General features: G+C 37.8%; 1 protein-coding gene across 5 annotated transcripts; it reads left to right on the forward strand.

Annotated features, from left to right (window-relative positions):
- The first annotated feature begins 1,598 nt into the window (after positions 1–1,598).
- LOC107878073 (probable aquaporin SIP2-1) lies at positions 1,599–21,134 on the forward strand. 5 transcript variants are annotated; one of them, XR_007051871.1, is made up of 4 exons: positions 1,634–2,163; positions 13,424–13,591; positions 14,525–15,558; positions 15,638–15,848. XR_007051871.1 is itself a non-coding variant. In XM_016724951.2 (4 exons), exons 1-4 carry the CDS (start codon positions 1,810–1,812, stop codon positions 20,937–20,939), a joined length of 951 nt encoding a protein of 316 aa, XP_016580437.1. In that variant the 5' UTR covers positions 1,657–1,809; the 3' UTR covers positions 20,940–21,134. The 5 variants fall into 5 exon arrangements, 4 of the variants coding, with proteins under 4 accessions (XP_016580441.1, XP_047262096.1, XP_016580449.1 ...); XM_016724951.2 differs by lacking the exons at positions 14,525–15,558; positions 15,638–15,848 and adding exons at positions 20,422–20,682; positions 20,772–21,134 and having other exon boundaries at positions 1,657–2,163; XM_016724955.2 differs by lacking the exons at positions 13,424–13,591; positions 14,525–15,558; positions 15,638–15,848 and adding exons at positions 20,422–20,682; positions 20,772–21,134 and having other exon boundaries at positions 1,599–2,163.
- Positions 21,135–24,341: the final 3,207 nt, after the last annotated feature.

Below are 24,341 nucleotides of genomic sequence, written 5' to 3' on the forward strand. Positions count from 1 at the left end.
TGTGATTCCTTAAAGAAAATGAAGGATATATGTTAGTTTTTCTAACATAAGAGGGAGATTATAAGCAGTTATGAAATATGTTAGAAATTATCATAGATCCTCATTCAAAAGATAATTCAAGTCAAATGTCGAAAGCATTTGTTGACTCAAATTTAATCTCATATTTAACCTGCAAGTGCTCCTATTTTGTGTCCCTAAAGGACAAAGTCTATGCATGTGTGAAGCGTAGTAGACCAATCGATTCGAAATAAAATAATCCTTGAAAAGGATAAGGAGCAAACAACCATAATAAGAAGGCAATGTGCTCTTGAAGAGCCTACGACATAACACTTCATGAAACCTTATGAAAGGTTCAGGTACCTGAAAATAATAAAGTGATGAGATCTCAAAAGGTTACGTCACATTGTGAATTGATACAAAATGATATATCATCAATTATATCTTTGATACAATATTGACGCAATATTGTGAATAATTACGAGGATTTGAATTTTACGTTTATTTAAACATGATGACGTGAAAACATTTATCAAGTGACCTGAAATGATACATTTTGGTAAGCGTAAAACTTATTTGATTTGCAGTCCAAACACTTGAAGATATCACACTTGACATATTGGATATTGTCGCTTGACAATAATCTATATGAAAATCCCTAAAAGATTCAAATGGCCTGAAGCATATAAATTTTCTGGGAAACTTTTTATTATCCTTTTAAGAGATAATTTGATGATTTGAGTATCATTAGAACTCCTGGAGAGTTTCCAAAAGCAATAGAATATTTGCTTAAATGAGACACATGCAAAATTGAATAAGGATTCATTCCGGCCTCAAAAAAGAATGAGGAACTCCTTGGTTATGAAGTACCATGTATTAATGCAATCGATGTACTAATGTATCTTGCAAATACTATAAAGCCTGATATGGCCTTTTTTGGTTAATTTGTTAGTAAGATATAGTTCTGCTCCTACTAGAAGACATCGGAATGAGATCAAACACATATACGATACCTAAAAAGACTATCGATATGGGCTTATTTTATTGTAAAGATTGCAGTCTCGATCTTGTTGATTATATTGATGCTGGGTATTTATTTAACTTGCATGTGTTCACATGTGGGGATACTATTATATCTTGAAGATATACAAAGCAGTCTACTATCCACTTCATCGAATCATGCTGAGATAATAGTTATTTATGAAATAAGAAATAATTCAGCTTACATAGCACGTCTTAATGGAGAATTCATAAAAGATATAGAATAAAGCACACTTCATCAAAACTTTTCTACATACATGAGTTACAAAAGAATGGTGATATTTACGTGCAACAAATTCATTCAAGTAACAATGTGGCTGATTTATTCTTCAAGTCTCTTTTAACTGCAACTTTCAAGAAGATGGTGCACAAGATCAGGATGTAAAGGTTCAAAAATGTTCTCATTAGGGGACTTAATACGCATTGTATTATTTTTCCCTTACGAGATTTTCCCCACTGAATTTTCCTGATAAAATTTTTAATGATACAGCCTATATACATATTATTAGATGTGTACTCCTTTTCCTTTATTATATTTTTTTTTCGAATTACTTTGATTCTCTCTACTAACATAAACAAAAGAAACAAAAAAGAATTTAACACAAATATGAATTGAGAATCCAACAAAAAGAGGAAAGAGAAAAACAGATCAGAAATCAGTTTAAACATTGACCTCTTCCTAGTAATTCCGACAAACATGCTGACAACAGCCACAATAATGACTTGCCAACGTCAACATAAGCACGAAGAAGAAAAATTGAAACCTCTGCCATGACAGCCACATACAGCGTTCCTCCGAACAAAGAAAGCACGAAACCGAAGGAAAAGATGGGGTTAGTAAGCAGGAGGAGGCTTGTGGTTTCAGATTTCATCATGTCATTCATGTGGGTTTGGTCAAGTGTGCTTATCAAGATGTTTGTTCATACAATTTTGGGTTATGGGGCTCATGATCTCAAAGGTGACATCCTCAAACATGCAATTTCTGTCATCAATATGTTCTTCTTTGCCTTTTTGGTTAAAGCGACCAAAGGTGGAGCTTACAACCCTCTCACTATCTTATCTGGTGCCATTTCCGGGGATCTCACCAATTTCATCTTCACTGTTGCTGCTAGAATTCCTGCCCAGGTTTGTTTTCTCCATTTCCTTAGTTTTTTTTCTTTGTCTAAACAACTCACCTGTCCTTCCATTGAGTTTTTACAAGTTTCTCTCCTTCAAGTTAAATTTGAAATTCTAAACTAGGATAATTTGGGTGGTGTACATACAAATTTTGTGGGTTGAAAATCGATATTAAATTTGGATAAATTCCTACATTCAAGAAATATCAAACCTAAAGTAAGATGGGCAAATTAATTAAGGATGACAAAAAAGCTTCAAAACTAAAAACAGAGTGACACAAGTTTTAGATATTGAGTAGAGGTAACAATTTTAAGATTAGTATTAATGACACATTTTAACCCTCAAGTTTTATTATTTATACAAAGATTCCTACTCCATATTTACACAAAGATCCCTACACCATCACCACAACTCCTCCTCCACACCTTTTTTGTTGCCGCCCGCCACCGCCGCCTCCTCTTACTCCAAGATCACTATCACTACCATTTCCTATTTTTCTTCTTTCTCCTCTACCACCATCTCTATTAACACCACAACAAATGTCATTTTCTCATTCGGCATCACCACCAGCACCACCTCCTCCATTGTTACCATAAATATCATTTTTTCGTGGGCTCCTCCTCTAATCAGATCTTTTTTCATAAATTAAGTAAGTATCAAAGTTGCTGCAGCAACAGTCGAAATTGCTGCAACAACAGTCGAAATTGCTGCAGCAACTTCGATAATTGTTGTAACACAACAACTAATAGTAGTTGTTGCAGCAATTACCGTAGTTGTTGAAGCAACTCTCGTAGTTGCTGAATTTGCTAAATTTTTTCTTCATTCATTTTTAAAAGAAATCAAAAAATTTCTATTCAATCTTTTCAATTTTTTTTAAAAATAGTCCATGAAAATTAAAAAAGGAAGAATGAAATGAAAAGAGAAATAAAAAGAAAAAGAGAAGATGGAAGAAGAGAAAAATTTATAGAGAGAAAAAAATAAGAAGAAGAAGATGGGGAGAAAGAAAAAGAAGAAGAAAGATTGAAAGATAAGAAAAAGGGGGAAACTCTAAAATTTGAAATTTGGAGTTGGAGGACTTTTTAAAAAATACACTTTACACCCTAATTAACTTAATCACAATTTAAATGAAGTTTGACCTTAGCTGGTCAAAGCTGTCACTATTTTTAATTTAAAGACTTTTTTGTCAAATCCCACTTAATTTTCTCAAGTAAGATTGATTATTTAAGTTCAAAAGATGGTCATTTATTTGGGCTAGTCCATTGAGTTGACTTCCAAAAGATGAGCCTATTTTACTAGCCTAAGATCCAAATGGCTATTAGTTCATCTTGAATTCCATGTCCACATGTTACATTACGTGGCATCAAGTCAAATGAAGTAGCCAACGGAAGCATATCATATGTGGAGCTATGTGGCATGCCAAGTCATTTCGACATATCAATTGGAAGCTTATCATATTAATTTGTAATTCAATGGACCAATCAAGTCAAAGCAAATGGTTTTGGCTTTATCAAAACTCGGATTTCCCATAAGGCCAAAAGGACAATGATAAGTACATCAAACAAGTTGAAGGAAAGCTAGAGATGCTCTAAAGCTTTGGCTTTATCAAAACTCTTGATTTTAGCACTATAAATAGGGATTTCCCATAAGGCTCAAGGATAATGATAAGTGCATCAAACAAGTTGAAGAAAGCTAGAGATGCTCTAAAGAAAGCATAGAAAGTCTTCCTCTACATTTGCGATCTTCGTCCGCGATCAAATCAAACAACAAAGTGCAAGCCAAGATTCTAAGTCGTCGGTCTCAAATATTCCTTTCATGATAGTTGAATCTCAATTTTTGGTTCTTGATGATCATCAAATTGTTCGTGACACACAACAATTAAATATCCAATCTTGAATCAAATCTGAAGTCCATTAATATCAAGCTCTTGAGGCTTTGAACCGACATTCATAAGGAAAAGAATCAGAGGACCAATCTCTTTAGATTTGGGATATTCCAGTGATCGTAACCTCTATCATATTTGAAAGGAAAAAGGCCCAAGATTATACCTTCGTGTCCTTGGGAGCACATGTTTTGTTCATATCTTAACCCCTGAAAAAGGATTAATTAGCCCCTTGTTCTCTCAAATGTGTCTTTCTGGATTATTCTCAGTCCGGCCGGCTATGTTGTATGGAGCGGAATTTTGGCCAGTTAAAAACTCCCACATCCAAAAGTTGAAGGTGGCGGAGATGCGAATGTTGCGATGGATGTGTGGACATACCAGGAAAGAGACGGTGAGGAATAAGATTATTCGGGAGAAGGTGGGAGTTGCTTCGTTGGAGAATAAGATGCAAGAAGTGAGGTTACATTGGTTCGGACACGTGATGAGGAGAGGCTCGGATGCTCCAGTGCGGAGGTGTGAGACACTAGCTATGGATGGTTTTAGGCAAGGTAGAGGTAGACCGAAGAAATATTGGAGGGAGGTGATTAGGTATGATATGGAGCAGTTACAACTTACAGAGGACATAACCCTTGATAGGAAGGTGTGGAGGACGTAGATTAGGGTAGAGGGTTAGGGGGTTGGAGTGCGTCAGTAACTATAAGGGAGCGTTCTTTTGTGTCTGTAGTTTTTATTCGTGGTGTTGTGTGATGTCTATGATTTCGGTTAGATAGTTCTTATTTTTATCTTGTGGTTGTAGTATTATCTTGTTGCTAGCGGTGTTAGTTTATTTCGCACTTATCTTTTGTGTTTGTTATACTGTTATCTGTTCTGAGCCGGGGGTCTACCGGAAACAGCCTCTTTACTTCACCTGAGGTAGTGGTATGGTTTGCGTACAGTCTACCCTCCTCAGACTCCACTATATGGGAATACACTAGGTATGTTGTTGTTGTACTTAGACTGGCCTTTGAGGAATCTATGTTTACTTTACATCTCCATCCATAGTGCTACTTGTCTTACCTATATTGGCTTTTGAGGAATATACAATTACTTCTACATCTCCATCCATAGTGCCACCACTCTCAACTTACCGTCATTGTCCACATTTAGTAGTAGCTCAGATATTCACATCTGCTCTAGACCCTCCACCTATTGCAGACTTGTTTCCTCCTAATCAACCGATTGCACTTTGAAAAGGCATACGGTCTACTTGTAATACTATCCCATATTATACCCTTTTAAGATCATCGTCTCTAATTACCCTATTATGTCTTTGTATAATCTTTGTCCTCCATCTCCATCCCTAATTATATAGGTGAAGCACTTTCTCAACCAAGATGGTGACATACTATGATTAACGAGATGCCTGCTTTACATGCGAGCGGTACTTGGGAGCTTATTCCTCTTCCTTCTAGTAAATCTATTGTTGGTTATCATAAGGTTTATGCAGCAAAGTTGGTATATGGTCAAGTTGATTGGCTTAAGGCTTACCTTGTTGCCAAGGGATATACTCAGATATTTGGGCTTGATTACAATGATATTTTCTCTCTCGTGCTAAAATAGCATTTGTCCGTCTTTTTCTATCATGACTGTTGTTCTTTATTAGTTGGACATTAAGAATGTTTTCCTCCATGGTGACCCTGTGGAGGAAGTTTATAGCTGGTTTCTCAGAGGGAACCTTGACTGGTGTGTCGATTGCGTCGGGCACTCTATGGTTTGAGATAGTCTCTTCCAGCTTGATTGGGAAGTTTACCACAGTAATTCGGGAGTGAGTTTGACATGACTCGTAGTGAAGTTGAGCACTTTTGTGTTTTATAGGCATTTTCTCCAAATATGTGTATTTATTTGGTAGCTTATGTTGATGATATTGTTATTACCGGCAATGATCAAGGTGATATCATTAATTTGAAGAAATTTCTCTTTCAACATTTTTTGAATAAAAATCTCGATAATTGAGGAATTTTCTAGGTATTGAGGCTGTTCAGTCCACATCTTTTTTTCTTAAAAAAAAAATTTAAAAGAGGCCAAGGATGGCCATTTATTTAATGAAATATTACAGCAACAAGTTTAAGCCCTATAGTGGCCGAAACCCGAGAAGTCCAACAAAAAGAAACAACAAAAATCAGCTACCTAATAAAGGAAAAAAAGGAAATCTCTAGAAATCAAAAAAGTAAAGTGAAAGGAAAGGGAAAGTCGCCTCTTCACTTGGCTCCTCTTCATCGTCGTTGTTAATCTATGAAATTCCGATGAAGCTCAAGTGAGATCGCGACAATGAAGGGTAAAAGATTGGCTAATCCACCTCCAACTGTTTAGTCCCTTGTTGAAAATGAAGCAAGATCGAGTATATCACATGGGACACTTAAAACTCTCACAAGCGCCATGTCCAGATCAGCTATTGTTATTTCACAATGCATGTATGCCTTAGACATTCTTGAGGAGATAGGAATGATGGGATGTTGTCCTAGTGACACTCCTATGGAACCGAATGCTACACTCTTGTCAGGACTGGGGGAGCCACTTAGTGATCATAGCAGATATAGGCAACTAGTTGGTAAATTGAATTATCTCACAGTGGCTAGACTTGACATATCTTTTCTTGTGAGGGTTGTAAGTCAGTTTATGGATTCTCCCCATAACAATCCTTGGGATACAATTGTCCATTTTCTGTGATATATAGAGTTAGCTCCAGGTAAAGGACTACTCTTCAAGGACAGGATTACCTTTTGATAGATGTTAGATAATTTGGTGTTCGAGAAGAGTAAGAAATAGAGTGTGGTTGCTCGATCTAGTGCAGAAGCAGAAGCAAAATATCTGTCACGCCCCAACCTTGGTAGATGAGACCGACTGGTGTGTTACTTGACTGAGTGAACCAAATAGAAACCGTACAATCTCAACTTGCAGAACATATGGGCCGAAAAGGTCATGACAAGTATAATCTGTAATGAGGCATAATAGCATCTATAGGGCCGACAAAGCCATAATACAACGACATGAGGACAAGATGGCATAATGATCTTCCAAGTGAACAACTCAAAACACATATACACAAGGCCAACAAAGCCATACATGACATGCTTGACATACCACACAAGCCTCTAAGATCATAACGTCTGACATATGGCCGGGATAGGCCCCCGACCTACCAATCAGCTGCATATATACATACAGCATAACCAAAACATCTGATTTGATAACTTTGGAAGTAGTGGAGCTTACCAAACAACCGCTGAACTCTGTAACCACCTATTGGACAGGTCTATCTAGGTCTCTACCTGGACCTGCATCATGAATGCAATGTCCCTGGCATCAGGTGCGTCAATAGGAAAGATATGTACTGGTAGGTAAGGTATAAATAACATATGAAAGACTGCAATGGCAAACAATGTACTAGAGTCAACCTAAAACCTGAATGGCACATCGGGTGTACAATATGGAAACTGAAGAGCCATGGTAGGCCTCATATACCTTTGTAAGTAAATGCGTATATATGTACATATCCTTCGGTCACCAATTACAGCTTGATGGTGTAAATCGTAACATCGCCCAATTGTTGGTGTTCATGAAGTCATCGTATATGTCGTACAAGGCCATCACCCAACCAATATTGTTCGGTGGTGTTCATAATTGTTATACATACATATATATAAAGGGGTTGCACTTATTTAATACCGCGTGTTATACATACATATATATATAAAAAGGAATGGAACAATGAAACAAAGCAGTTATGGAAGAATGGCTATGATATTTCAGGTTCAAATCCCAGCGGCGGCAAACACATTAGGTGATCTTCCCATATCCCAAGTCTTGGTGGATAGAGTTACCCGGTACGTACTGGTGGGAGGTAACAGGTACCCCATGGAGTTAGTAAAGGCGCGAAAGCTGGCCCAGTCACCATGGTTTTAAGAAAAAGCACTCGGATGCAAGAAGTTGTACAACAAACTCTAGGATGGAGATCATTTACTGTAGTTCGATCGTAATTTGGTGCATCAATATAGCATTTTACCAATAAACAGCAGATCAAATAGGTTCATAGGGACTTGCAAGTCATTGACTTTCAAATGGGGGCTGCTAGAATGCATCTTGTTGAATAACTCTGGGATTCTGCTGAAATGTAGAATGGTGCAGATTTTAATCTAGGAATAAAGGTCTAAAAGCAGGGAGCTGCAACTAGAAAGAGTGTGGCACAACCCCAGAGACACAAGTACAATATGGCATTTTGAAGGCCATTTTAGTACTTGAGGTAATGAATACTCGAGACGAGGTGAATACCTTCCTGATGTGACTGATCCACAACATGATAATATAAGTAGGTGAACTAAAATGCCATTTTACTACTTGTTAATAAATACAGGAGACGAGGTTAATGCCTTCCTGATGTGACTGATTCACAACATGATATTCTAAGTAAGTGAACTAAAATGCCATTTTACTACTTAATAAATACTGGAGATGAGGTTAACGCCTTCCTGATGTGACTCATTCACAACATGATAATATAAGTAGGTAAACTAATCTGAGGTAATATTTTTGTGCAAATAAATGCTGTACAATGAGCTGAGAAACAGCATTTTGATAGCTTTTCGCTGTGTATTTATACTTAAAATTGAGGCAAAGGGAAAAAATGCTCTTACTCATAAGAGAAGTACCAACATCCCAGAGAATTTCTGTCAAAGCAATCGTATCATGTGTAGATTCAGAGTAGTTTTTGCTTTTGAAAAACTTACAGAAACCAACACATCACTATTATTTAGAAGTTTCCTAGCTTTTGCTAGTTGCTATAATCTACCTTCCTTCTAATATTTCCTTATCTGATAAGGGTTGAGCTTTCGAGCTTCTGATCTCCTGATCATGATATGTTAATGCCTTTCTGCTTTCAAATTGTGAGAAATATAATAGAAGAATAATCTTGAACTCTTGTCTCTAAATTATTACATCGAGATCCTATTTATAGACTCTACATTAGACTCCTTTTCCATCTAGGACACTGACATTACAATCCTTTTCCAAGTAAGATTATATATAATATTTCTATTCCTACTCATATTCTAACACTCTCCCTCAAGTTGGTGCATATAAGTCATATGTACCGAGCTTTTATAAATGTAATTAATACGAGGACCGGTGAGGGACTTGATGAAATTTTGTAATGATATTTTTCTCCTAGATTTCTCAAAAAAAGGTATTTCACCAGTGCCTGATAATCTTTTCTTCAAAGAACCGAACAATGGAAATCACAGCCGCCAATTCTTTATTTTTTTGATAAAGATAACTTTCTATTCACATCAAAAACTCATCAGAAAGAAACTAATGAGATGGGATTACAGCCCCCAGGGGGTAATATCAGCACCAAAACTGGGCAGAAAAAAACTTTACAACTGAGCTATGAAGTCTACTAAACTTTCTACCTCCTCCTCCAAGTCTTGTTTACGCCAAAAGTACAGCAAACTTAAAATCTTCTTCTTGATTCTCTGAATGCTACTAGCCTTCCCATCATGGAATCTTTCATTTCTCTCCTTTTATAGTGTCCACCAGATGCAGGCTGGAATACACCTCCACCACTCTTCTTTGGATCTTCTTCTTCTACCCACTCCTTCCCCTTGCCTCAACAAATCTAAAGTATTCTGAGGCATTGCCCAGTTAACCCCAAGTATAAATAAGAACTTGTCCCACAGATTTGCAGCTGCTCTGCAGTGTAAGAATAGGTGACTATTAGTGTTTGCCTCTTTCCCACACATATAACACCTTGAGCAAATCTGTACACCTCTTCTTTGTAACACTTCATGACTTAAACATGTTTTTCTAATCACCAACCATGTGAAACCTGAGTCTTTGTGAGGGATTTTGATCTTCCAAATTAATTTCCATGGCCATTCCATTTCCGTTGTCTGATTAGAATTCATGCTCCAGTAACAAGACTTCACAGTGAAGATCCCTTTGTTGTGCAACTTCCAAATTGGATTATCAGGTCTCTCAATGATGCTTCGGAACACATTTAGCACTTCTAGCAAACCTGCAACTCTACTAATTTCGCAATCATTTAGGACCCTTCTGAAAATCAGGTCCCATCCCTGGGGACTCCACACTTGTGCCACAGTAGCCATCTGTTGGAGGCTCTTAGTGTAAAGATCTGGGAAAAGGGTCTTCAAATTCTCTTCCCCTATCCAGAGCTCATTCCAGAAACTAGTTTTCACCCCATCTCCAATCTTGAAAGAGAGATTGGGATTAAAAGAAGGCCATAGTCTTCTAATAGTCTTCCAAACAGAACATCCGCCAACAGCCGCCGATTCATTCATTCGCCGTTTACAATTACATCCAGAAATTTTTTACCAGTCTCGCGGAGTCATGATTCGTTATTCATGTAACAAATTGGATGTTTCTGGTGTCGTTTCGAAATTGGATACTCTGTTCCAATTCCACCGTGATTTGTTAACTGGCTATTGATATTTCTTGCCTCCAGAATTCCAACCATTTTCATCTTCACCTTCTCGGCAGTCCCGAAAGAACAATGATATCAATGACGACATGCTGGACCCTTGCATTGATTTTATGAACAAAGTGCAGAAACGCTTTGGTGAAGAGTGCAGTGTTATTCGGGCATACTTGGAGACAGTCAGGGCATTGACACAAGGTAAACTTTCTTATAAGGATGTTAATAAGGAAAATTGCGAAAACCTTTGGTAATGAAAATCAAGATTTGGCTGATGAGCTTATTCCAGAACACTTGCACGTGGGTATATTTATAGCGGGGTTGGATGATGTGCAATTGTTCAAACCACCTCACTTATTGACGGCCATGAGTGTATCCAGGGCTTTAGAACAAAAACACCAACTGCAGAAAGTAAGTAATTTTAGCGAAGGGACATGGCATCAGTCTCGGATAAGTCTGGGCAGCACAACAAACTGGACAAAATCTTTTACTGGTTTAGTCGGCTCATTGAAAATCAGCATACAAAGGAAGCTTCATCAATTGTCTTTATGCCTGTAGTAGCTGGCTAATGAGCAAGTGTCTGACTCTGTCCAGCTACTTCAATACATCAAAAGAAGCGAATTGTATTAACTTAAATCTATTACACACAATTTACTGTAGTTGATTGGAGGATTTTGTCATTTAACTTTATTAGCATGATGTTTTCCGGTCAAATAAACGAAAAGACTAAAAGGCAGCGTACTTGTTTATAAACACTACAGTAGACTCCTTTTCCAACTAGGACACTGACGTTACAATCCTTTTCCAAGTAGGATTCTATATAATATTCCTATTCCTACTCATATTCTAACACAAATTACCAATCCATTTGAGTGATGTCTGTTCCAAAAGCTGTTTTAATAGCTTTTTGTTCAACATAATTACATTTCCTATTAGAAAGTGATATGCTTGCCTTTTGTTGAAACATTCGGTCAATAAGTTTCTTTCTATTTTTGCTCTTTCAGTTTTGCTGATATGCCATGGTTAAGCTGGTTATGGTAATTGGTTGTCAGCATAAAAGAAGAAGTTCAGTAATTTGCCACATAATTTGCTTTTCCTTTTATTAATTTTCATTCAAATCAGGTATCATGCTTCTCATAACCGTCTTTCAGATCATCTCCATCTACGCTGGCCATCAGATATCACATCATCCCATGGAAAAGCCACAAATCTGACTTTGTTGGGTTGTAACCCAAAAATTTTGTTGTTGCTCAACGCTGATCAAAAATAGATCTTCTTGTACTTTTGGAATGAGATCCATTTCAACCTAATCTCTTCCCGATATAATGCAAACTGCGAAAAAATATATGTGAGAGCATTGGTGCTACTCTCTTTTGGATGCTTTTATTTGGGAAGTTTGTTTTTTCTAGGCATTGAAAGGTCTATTCTAATAAAATCAGTCCACTTCTCTTTCAAAAATGTTATTCAACAGTTGTCCTTTTTTATAAGAAAAGATGTTGCATCAATAGGGACTGCAAGGTTATCTTGAGTGAGTATCGTACTACTAAACATTAGCTATTAGCTATGGATTTAGAGATAAGGAAGAAGAGGAAGAAGACGGCTTTGTATGACCTACTAAGGATCAAATGGTGTGGCTTGACTACTGCCAGCACTAGGAGATGGTGGAGAAGTTGATGACGATGGGAGCTTGTGGGAGTAGTGCGGAAGCAAACAATATGTGGGATAGGACAAGAGATTTCATCAGGGTAGTACCTAGAGAGGTGCTGGATCTCGACGGGTAAGCTGGTCGACATTGAGGGAATTGGTGGTGGAATGGAGCAGTACAATGGATAGTGAAAGCCGATATGGTTGCTTATATGGAAAGGGTGGAGAACAAAGACGAGGAGAAAAAGAGGGCATTAAGGAGAGGTATAAGGTGGTGAAGAAGGAAGCGAAATTGGCAGTTACAATGGCTAAAATAAAAGCTTGAATACTTGCATTAAGAACTACACGATAAAGGCGGGAAAAAGGATGTACAGGCTCGCCAAGGTGAGGGAGAGGAGGGCCCGAGACAAAGCTAGCTTTATATGTGGACCCCAAGATGGTAACTTACACTCTTACCTTGACGGCTGTTGGGACTGCGTACGTACAATAAATTCCGTTAGAGTATTTTTGCCATTACAGGTCTGTTTTGCTGACCTAACTAGCTGAGCCTCTTCCACAAAGGGGTGGGGTTGGTATTTTGGCTAGTAGTGGAGTGTTTATCGTTCTGCAATTAGTTTGTGTGTACTTTGCAAAGTTTTGAAGGTTGAAGTTACTTATTGTTTTAACATAATGTCCAATTGGTTTAGAAGCATGGTTAAAGTTTCAATTCCCGAGTTTGATGGGTCGGGGGTCCGAGTCTGGGTGGTATGGATAAAGAACTTCTGGTGTTGTACTATTCTATTCTCTAGGAAAAATTGGTTATCTTATTTTGTTTTAAAATATTTCCCTTGTTAGCATGGGTATTATATATCATGAGATAAATTACAAGAGGGGGGTTTGGCCTTACCTCAGAATACAATACAAGGATAAACCTTAAGCTTCACAAAAGGAGGGTTAGGAGACTAAAATCTACAAAGTTACCCGCTAACAAAAAAAATTGCCTATCGTATTTCAGTCTGAAGGATGGCAATTGACTTATATCCAAGTAGAATGATCCTTTAGCTTCTACTGGAAATTGCTGCGGAGTCAAATAAGAGTTTTTTTTAACTGTTCATAGCTAGCTTGGCCAAGTGATCCACAACTCTGTTGGCATCGCTGAAGCAGTGTAATGCTTTGACATTAGCCGGTTTCATCCCTTGAATTTCCTTGATAACAAAATTCTGCTTGTAATTGCATTGCTTGTTGCTATCAATCATCAGAAAAGAGTCAAGGAATCTGTTTCCAATGTTGAAATCTCTCAGATTTTGTTGGAGGCAGAGACCAATTCCATAAAGAGCAGCCGTTGCTTCAGCTTCAATGCCACTGGGACTGTTCAAAGGAGCAGAAAGGCAAAGACTAAGTTACCCGTCATCTCTCATAAGTCCCCCCAATCCAGACTCCCTCTACCTGAGCAGAACTACCCACTACAAGTAATTTTTGCTGGCTATATACAAGTATCTGTACTTATGCATCAACATAATACATGAGTAACTTCTTCTTTTTTTTTTCGAGTCTTCGTCTATTTAAGTTCAAATATATGTATAAAAACATCGTCTGTTTGAGCTCAATTAAAGTAGCATGTTCACCTCCATTAATGAAATATTATATCGCCATCTATTTGGTATTTTGCTAATTATTTTGTAAAGAGTTAGTAGTCAAATACTCATGAACTATCACTTTTTCGCTAGTTTCCCTTCAACTATCAATTGTTCCCTTTCTCTACCTAACTATCACCATCTTTGTATTAAATAAAACACTCATCGAAGCTGACTAGGCCAACTATTATTTGTTCACTTTTCCTATCTGAACTATCATCATCTAATTAAATAGGTCTGTTTGGATACATATATGGTGATAGTTCAGGTAGGAAAAGGGAGCAGCTTATAGTTGGGGTGTGAAACCTGCGAAAAAGTTATTTAGTTTAGGTGTGTTTTTGACCATCATCTCTTTTATAAAAGTTTCAAAAGTTCAATATTAATTTTTGTATTGATACTCTCCAACAAAAAATTTGGAAAACTTATAATATACACCAGAAACACCATCATTAAACAGACTTTTGTCTTTGGTTTGACTGGAAAGGGAGGAAACAATTTGGAGGTTTTGGTGGAAGATGTGGCAACTTTAAACAATGAGTAGGTTATGCTGAATTGGGACATCAATGATGCATAATTTTGGATATTGGTGGAGCAGCCAGACATATTATAGCTTTTCCAATTCCTCTTCCAATGACCCTTGCCCCTATTAGGATAACTACTAGTTAGAGATAAAACTATAGTTGATAACCTCTGTTGTGTTCCTTCTCCCTTTAGGACTCTTGTATTATACTTGTATTTAAACTGTAACATGCGTATTGAAATACACAGAGAGTAAGAATTGATCTCTCCAATCATTTCATGGTATCAGAGAGCGACAAATTGCTTTCCTCAACAATGACAAATCCATCGATCGCCACCTCCATAGCCTCGTCCCAAAATATGACGACAGGTCTTTCAAATAACTTCACTCACTCAAATCTGATAAAATCCGATAGGAATATTTATGTCCTATGGCGATCACAAATTCTTTCAGCTTTACGGGGTCATGATCTGGAAGGATATATTGATGGAACTCAGGATTGTCCATCCAAATTTGTTGCTAACAGTTCATTGGAAGGAAAATCTTCTGAAGAAATAACTGTTAGTCCGGCCTACACTACTTGGAGAAGACAGGATCAACTACTGTTAAGTTGGCTTCTTTCTTCTCTCACGGGAAATGTTCTAGGAAAAGTCGTCAGATGTGCTACAACCAAGGTGTGGCACGCATTAGAGACCATGTTTGCATCTCAGTCCAAAGCGAGATTGATGCAATTACGTTTGCAACTTCAGACAACCAAGAAAGGTACATTATCTATGACTGACAGAAGATGAAATCCATAGCCGATAACTTGGTTGCTGTTGCTCAACCAATCAATAATGAAGATCTTATACTTTTACATTCTTGGAGGGCTAGGACCGGATTATGATGCACTAGTTGTATCTGTGACTTCTAGGCCTGAAAGCATAACGCTCAATGACTTGCATGGACTTTTGTTGAGCCATGAGACTCGGCTTGAAAATCTCACAATCGTGGAACAAGGCTTTGGACAAGCAAACTATACAACAAAAAAATCTACCGGGAATCCTAATGGCAATCGTAACCTCAAAGGAGAAGTTGGCTACAAAAGATACTCCAGTTCAAACGACTTTAGTGGAGAAAGATCTAGCCGAGGTCGTGGTCGCAGAGGCAGTAACGGAAATAGAGATCATGGACATAATTCAAATGGCTCTTCGCAATGTCAACTGTGCAACAAATCTAGACATATTGCTCTAAATTGCTATCACCATTTTGATCATGCCTATCAATCTGCTTCCAAAATGTTGTAAGTGATCCTACATGCTATCCCGATTCAGGTGCCATCAATCATCTTACTAATGATCTCAATAATTTGAATCTTAAAGGTGACTACATCGGGGACAGATCAAATTCTTATTGGTAATGGAGCAGCTTTGAATATCTCTCATATTGGTGATTCAAAATTGATGTCTTTTTCTGAAGCCTTGCATCTTAAAAATATTTTATATGTGCCTGACATCACTAAGAGTTTATTAAGTGTGGCTCAATTTACTACTGATAATAATGTTTATTTTGAATTTCACCCTTGTTTTTGTGTTGTGAAGGATCGGGCAACGGGAAGGTACTATTGCAAGGGAGACTTGAAAATGAACTCTACATGCTTTTATCCTCGGGAAGATCTCATTGGCGTTCTTCAAATAAAGCACAAGCACTTCTTGTGTCTAAATCTTCTTTTGATGTTTGGAATAATCGTTTAGGACATCCTTCATATAAAATTGTTCAGAGTGTTGTTAAAATGCTCCTTTTACCATTTCAAATCAATAAAAATACTAGTGTTTGTTCATCTTGTCTACAAGGCAAAAGCCATAAACAACCCTTTTCTGTTTCTTCTTCCTTGTCCTTATCTCCATTGGACTTAGTTCATTTGATGTATGGGGTCCCGCTCCTTATTTAGCAAGCAATAAATTTCGTTATTATGTAGTCTTTGTTGATGATCGTACAAAATTCACTTGGTATCATCCCACGTCAACTAAAGGCGAGGTTTACTCTATTTTCTTGCGTTTTAAATTACAAGTTGAAAATTATTTTGAAAGCAAAATAAAAGTGATTCAATCAGATTGGGGTGGTGAATATCGAAAGTGTTCTAAATTTTTTGAACAAGTTGGTATAGTCCATCAGATATCTTGTCCCCATACTCATGAACAAAATGGCTCCGCTGAACGCAAACATCGCCATATTGTTAAGGCTGGTCTTACCTTATTAGCTCAAGCTTCGTTACCTCTACATTTTTGGGATGACACCTTCCTTACTACAGTACATCTCATCAATCGTATGCTTAGTCGTGTCCTTCAGAATCTAAGTTATATAACAAAGTTCCTGATTATAATTTCTTAAAAGTATTTGGTTGTGCTTGTTGTCCATACTTACGACCCTACAACTCAAATAAGCTTGCTTTTAGATCATCTCAGTGTGTCTTTTTAGGATATAGTCCAAACCACAAAGGCTATAAGAGTGTGCATATCTCCACTAGCCTTGTATATATTTTCCGCCATATAGTATTTGATGAGTTAAAGTTTCCGTTTACAATGCTACATGAAAATGCACCAGTGATATCATCTCCGCCCCGTAGCACTTTTACGTTACATGTGGTTGCGCCGTGCACTTCCACTACTAATTTTTCACCGCTAGGTGTTGCTACAAACATGTCCTTGCTGCCATCTACTCCTCCTACTTGTTCCTGTAGCCCAACTTTACCTGCGTCACTTCCAGCTTCCTCTGCCTCACTGCCTGCTCTAAATCTCACAGCTGATTTGCCTCCGTCACCAACCATGGGGTCGCATCCGTCCCAAATCCAACTTCGCAGTCCAAAGGTACCATTTCTTCTCTTGTTCCTCACCATATGCTTACTCATTATAGAGCCAAGACCTCTCAGCCTAGTGCAATTATCTCTACCAAGTATCCGCTCCCTACTTCCAATTTACCTTTTGGGCCATCTTGTTTCACTCAAGCCAATAGAGATATTCACGGGAGAAAAGCTATGCAAGAGGAATACAATGCTCTCATTCAGAATGGTACCTGGACTCTAGTGCCTGCATCTAATGCAACTAACATTGTTGGCAGTAAATGGGTTTTCAAACTTAAAACTCAACCCGGATAGTTCCATTGAATGGTATAAGGCTCGTTTAGTTGCAAAAGGGTTCAATCAAGAAGCTGGGATTGATTATCATGACACTTTTAGTCCAGTGGTAAAACCCACAACTATACAAGTGGTGTTAACTTTGGCCTTGTCTAATGGTTGGTCCTTACGCCAACTTAATGTTAAAAACGTTTTTCGACATGGTGAATTGCAAGAGGAAGTTTACATGACGCAACCTTTCGGGTTTGTTGATCCTCAGTATCCCACACATGTTTGTCGCCTTCATAAAGCTCTATATGGTCTCAAGTAAGCTCCCAGGTCTTGGTTCGACAAATTACGTGCAAGCTTAACACGCACGTGGGTTTCATTTCCTCCAAGTTGGATACTTCTCAGTTTATGCATAATTCTCATGGAAAATTCACTTTAATAGTGGTATATGTTGACGACTTGATCATTACAGAAATTCCTAGGTTTGTATCAATGATCTTATTTGTCGACTTTCAGCTAACATTGCTTTAAAGGACTTGGGCGTCCTCCATTACTTTCTAGTAGTTGAAGTTAATTACACTAGCTCGGGTTTGATTCTCTCTCAGTCTAAGTATATTCGTGACCTCTCCAACGTGCTAACATGGAAGGGGCCAAGCCTATATCAACACCTATGGTAGGTGGTTTGCAACTCTCTAAAAATGGCAATGAGCCCTTCTCCGACCCTGCTTTGTATCGCAGCCTTGCTGGAGCACTTGAGTATATTTGTATTACTTGCCCAAATGTGTTATTTTGTGTTACCAAACTTTGTCAGTTTATGAACCCTCCGACACTAGCTCATTTTCAAGCTATGAAACGTGTGTTGCGCTATTTGAAAGGTACTATGATTATTCATGGCTTGCATCTCCGGCGCTCTTCCCAGCTCATCCTTAATGGATTTACTGATGCGGATTGGGCTGTCTGGCAGGATGATAGAAGGTCCACACATGGATATTGTATTTTCCTTGGTCCTAATCTGGTTTCTTGGTCCTCGAAGAATCAGCGAGTTGTTGCTCGTTCCAGTACTGAATCTGAATATAGAGGTTTGGCTGCTGTGACTACCGAGCTTACCTGGATTCAACAACTTCTCCAAGAATTACATGTCCCTTTGCTTGCTACTCCGAAATAATAGTGTGATAATATATCAGCTATATATATTACTGCTAATCCAGTCTTTCATGCTCATGTAAAGCATATCGAGTTAGATTTTCACTTTGTCAGAGAGAAAGTTGCTTCAAAGGATCTTGAAGTTGGTTATATCAGCTCTTTAGATCAAGTGGCTGATACATTGACGAAAAGTTTTGTCTCATTGATGGTTTCTTTTCCTGCGCGACAAGCTTACTGTGGTCAATCCACAGCTGCACTTGAAGGGGTGGTGGTGGTGGTGGTGGTGGTGTTAGGATAACTACTAGTTAGAGATAAAACTATAGTTGATAACCTCTGTTACGTTCCTTCTCCCTTTAGGACTCTTGTATTATACTTGTATTTAAACTCATTGTAATATGCGTATTGGGATACACATAGAGAGTAAGAATCGATCTCTCCAATCCTTTCAGCCCCATGACACTATTTTTTTTTTGATAACCGTGGTGTCCAAGCCACTTTCGTGCAGCTCGACTAAATCTACGGGATACTTGCCACCTCCAACCAGCAACAGATACTAGGTAACTCTGTCCACCAAGGCTAGGAGGACAGATGGGAAGAATCACCTAATATTTGTTTCCTCTGCTGGAATTCGACCCTTAGACCTCAGTTTCTCAATCCAGTTCATTGACCACTAGGTTACAACTTACACCCTTGGGTGCTTTGGCACCTGCTACCTTTGTGTGATGTGAGTGCTTGTGAACTTGCCTGATGGACATGCTGGTTTCAGGGGAATTATCAATACCGTATCCTCCTCAAAGGTCATAATTTTTGTCTGCTTTAGCATTTCTACTCCGGGGACTGTCATCTAGTACCTTCTCTGCAATGATCCAGTCACTTTTTTTTGCTGTGATATTTGTACCCTTTCTATAGCCAAATAATGTCTATGACTCCAGATTTTTTGTTCAACATAAAATCTGAATGGTGCCATTATTTCCCTACTTAATGAATGAAGAGGAGACATCACTGGTGGATAGAAACAGAAGAATGTTTGCAGATACTTTGATGAAGTTAACTTGTGTATATTGCTGTTTTGACAAATCATCAAGGTAGCCCTTTTGGAGTCAGTTTTGGCTTAGATAGTCGATCACCTGCTCCTGTAATTTTGACATAACTACGTCTATGATCTTCTTACTGTCTTGACTTATTTGCTTACGTAGAGTGTGCTTTACATGGTCAATCTGCATTTAAGTAACATGGCATTTCCTAATATGATATGATTTAGCTTCTCTTGTTTTTGTTATATGTAGCTCTAGTATTTAGACTTATCTGGATAGAACATTCAAACTTTCAACATTCACTGGTATCTCTTGATTAATGAGTTCCATAAGGATGGATTATGATCCATATGGCCCCGAGATCTGATTTGCTTTGAGAGGTGTACCAGGATTGACAGCAAGAGTTGGTAGTGTTTTTCCTCCATTTCCTTCTCTTTCTTTCTTTTGTTTAATGAGATTTTGTCGTGAGATTCCGTATCAGTTGCATTGATTTCAGAGGTACTTGGCCAATGCACGTGCTCAATGCAAAACAAATACATGCAATGTCTTGTTTAAGCTTTCATTTTCAGTCTGCCTAAACTTGTCCAAAATAAGTGCTGAAGTGTGTCTACCACCTCATCTAAAAGCTTAAAATTTCATAAATTTATTTTATTATGGTGTGGGCCTGACTCTTTTTCATGGGACAAACATGTGGAAATGATTTTTATTAATCAGTGCAAGACTTGAAATTCATGATCTATACTTGCTCAGATGTACAATTATTGCCTGTGAGATTCAGCTAAAATATTATTCTTATCTTTCCTAGAAAAGCTTATTATAGATGAGTGTTTCTTCTGATGTACAATTCCCCCATCTTATTGCTTTTAAGGTCTTTGGTTCAATTACTGGGGTTAGACTCATCATTGCAGCATTTCCAAACATAGGACGTGGACCTCGTTTGAGCATCGACATCCACCGAGGTGCATTGACAGAAGGATGTTTGACATTTGCAATTGTTAGCATTTCACTTGGACTTTCCAGAAGAAGTCACGCGAGTACCTTCATGAAGACATGGATATCCAGTCTGTCCAAACTGACTCTTCACATTCTTGGTTCTGATCTAACAGGGGGATGCATGAATCCAGCTTCTGTAAGTACTTCCTTGTGCTATAAAGTATATGTTTTATGATTTGAAGTTTGTGTGGACTTGACATATATTGGGTTAAATACATTTTGTAGGTGATGGGGTGGGCATATGCGCGGGGTGATCATATTACTAAGGAGCATATACATGTTTATTGGCTGGCTCCAATACAAGCAACTTTGTTGTCTGTTTGGACTTTCAATTTGCTAGTTTCCCCACCAAAGGACGAAAAAGACAAGCAGAGGGAGAAAAAGTCGGAATGATGAAGGTCCTGAATTATTGGTCTGTAACTCTATATCGTATCTTCTGGTTCAGAAACTACATGCATTAACTTCTCTTTCTTTTTAAAACTCAACTAGTATTAGGACATCATTGAAGAATATTAATCATATTAAAATTATGATCTCGCTTATTCAAGTACATTGAATATATTTGATATAACAAAAATTTTCTTGTCATCTAATTTTTATGCAAGGTACCCCATAGCAATTTTTTTTATAAAATTCAAAGAAACCATAGTTATAGATGAAATCATAGCATATCATAATTAGATCATTTTGACACAAACATATCAAAACACTAATATCTGTTTTAAATCATTGCATCTCTATTTCTTTTACTTGTTTACTTTTGGGATAATATCTGAAGCCTTCCCTCAGGTTTGTTCTCATAACACTAACCTCCTTATAGTTTATGATAAAGCGCTTACCTCCTTATTTTGATACTAGTTAGAGTGGACAGGCTCAACATTTATCTAAATTAATATTACAATAATAATAAAACAACAACATACCCATTATATTTCCATAATGCGGGTTTTGGGGAGCGTTAGTGTATACAGTCCATAACACTACCTCAAAGGTGAGATACAACGATTTTCGATAGGCCCCCGACATAAAACAAAAACGGGCTATAAACGAAATAGCAAAGAAATAATAGGTATTAACGCACTAAATGATAACATAAGCAAGACTATCACCAAGAAATACGACAAACAATAACACTCTCCAAAACAAGACCAACGCTATGACTATTAGTACGGATAACAAAACAAAGTTCTCCCACCTACTAGCAAGGGTGCCCTCTTTCCTACTATCTATCTACCCTAACTCGCCTTTTCCATACCTTTTTATCTAGGGTTATGTCCTCGGTAAGCCGAAACTGCTTCATGTCATGTCTCCTCCCTTCAATATTTCTTTAGTCTACCTCTACCTCGCCTAATTCCATCCTTAGCCAACCTCTCACACCTTCGCATTGAGGCATCCGTGCTCCTCATCATCATATGCCTGAAACATCTCAACATTACTTCCCACATCTTGACTTTCACCGAAATCACTCCTATCTTATTTCGAATAACCTCATTTCTAGTCCTATCTTTCTTGGTAAACCCGCACATTAATCGAAGCATTCTTATCTCTGACACCTTTATCCTTTAGATGTGGGATTTCTTGACTGGACAACACTACACCCCATCCAACAAGCTGATCTAACCACTAGTCTGCAGAACTTACCTTTGAGTTTAGGAGGCACCTTATTATCACACAAGATTCTGGAAGCGAGCCTCCATTTCATCTATCCTTCCCCAATACGGTGAGTGACATCCTCGTCAACCTCTTAATTCCATTGGATTATAGATCCAAGATACTTGAAAATATCTCTCTTATGAATGACCTAAGTTTTAAGCTTTACCACCACATCAGTTACATATGTCATCTCGTTAAATTTGCACTTCAGATACTTCATCTTGGACCTACTCAACCAAAATCCTTTAAACTCAAGGATCTGCCTCCAAACCTCTAACTTACTATTAACTCTGCCACATGTCTTGTTAGTCAGAACTACATCATCCAAAAATAGTATACACTAGGGTACCTCACCTTAAATTTTTCATATCAATACATCCATCACTAATGCAAATAAAAACAGGCTAAAATTTGATTGCTGATGTAACCTCATCAAGACAGAAAAGTGCTCTGAGTTTCCTCCCACAGTCCTAACATAAGTCTTGGCTCTACCATTTCACTAATCGCCCTAGTATACTCCATCGGTATACCTCTAGCCTCCAAACACCTCCAGAGAACCTCCTTAGAAACTCATCATATGTTTTTTTTGGTTGATGAACACTATGTGCAAGTCTTTATTCCTCTCCCTATATTGCTCCATCAGTCTCCTTACGAGATGAATGGCTTGAGTATCGAGTGACTTGGCATGAAGCCGAATTCATTCTCAGAAATAGTGTCAATCCTTCTTAACCTCAACTTTACTACCTTCTCTCAAACTTTCATATTGTGACTTAAAAATTTAATATTCTATAGTTGTTGCAATCATGAATGTAACCTTTGTTCTTATATAATAAAATCATCGTACTCCATCTCCAAGCTTGGGGCATTTTCACTGACCTAAAAATGATGTTAAACAACTAAGTCAGTCACTCCATACCTACCCCGCTTGTGCATTTTTAAAAATTCCCTATAATCTTATTTGGCTCAGTCGCTTTACCCCTATTAATCCTACAAATAGCACCCTTAACCTCCTCAACCTTAATGTGCCTACAATAACCAAAGTCATGAAGCCTCTCAAAGTTCTTCGAATCTTGCAACACAATGCTAGTGTCCCTGTCTTTGTTCAAGAGTTTATGGAAGTAAGATTGTCATCTCCTTCTAATAAAAACCTACGCTACCAAAACATTGTTGTCCTTATTCTTTATGCACTTCACTTGGTTAGATCCTGATCTATCCTCTCCCTGATATTGATTGGCATGTATTGCCACCTTTACCCTCTAATGCTTTGTACAAGCTTTCAAAAGTTGCATTCTTAGCCATCATAGCCACTAACTTAGCCTCTTTCCTAGCAATCTTTTACTCCTCTCTATTCTTTCTCTTCTCCTCCTTATTTTTACTATCGGCCAATTTCATGTAAGTTCTTTTATTAGCCTCTACCTTCCCTTTTATCTTCTCATTCCACCACCAATCCTCTTGGTACTTGCTAGAGCGTCCTCTCGATACTACCAAACACCTCTCTAGTTGTCTCCCTGATGTAACTGACAGTCGTATCCCATATACTATCTGCATCCCCTCTACCAAGTCCCTGGATGTTTGAGGCAACAGTACAACTGACACACATCTGCACAGCTTTATTCGTTTGTGTAACACACTAGCAGGTGTTGCTTGTACTGATTAGGACAACTGGTCCAATGACATTTCAGCCCTAATCATCACTCTTCTATAAAAGGTTTAAAGTTTTTTCTTCATGAAATAGTTTTTGCAAATCCAAAGAGTAAAATAAAGGCATCAAAAACTCTATATTCAACACTGCTCAAGTTCCTAGCTATATGTGTGTGCTTAAATAAAGAGTGTCTTGAGTGAGTTCTGATTTGTAAACAAATACTCATGTTATAAGAGTAATGAACTTTTTTCTTGTTTGAGAGTATTTAGGTAGAGTTATCTAAGGTGGATATTGGTTATAGTTAATCAATATCAGGGTGTGTCCTTGGCAAATTTGTCAAGATGAGCTTCTAATAGAGTTATTACAAGCGGAAGGAACCTAGATTTAGGTTCATTGAAGGTTGTAATTAAGAGTTTGATTATAGTGGATTTTGAGTTGCTTGTGAGGGAAAGTCGTGGTTTTACCTTCCTTGAGCGAGGGGGTTTCCATGTTAAATTCTT

The sequence above is a fragment of the Capsicum annuum genome, chromosome 1 (genome assembly GCF_002878395.1).
Source record: "Capsicum annuum cultivar UCD-10X-F1 chromosome 1, UCD10Xv1.1, whole genome shotgun sequence".
Lineage (NCBI taxonomy): Eukaryota > Viridiplantae > Streptophyta > Magnoliopsida > Solanales > Solanaceae > Capsicum > Capsicum annuum.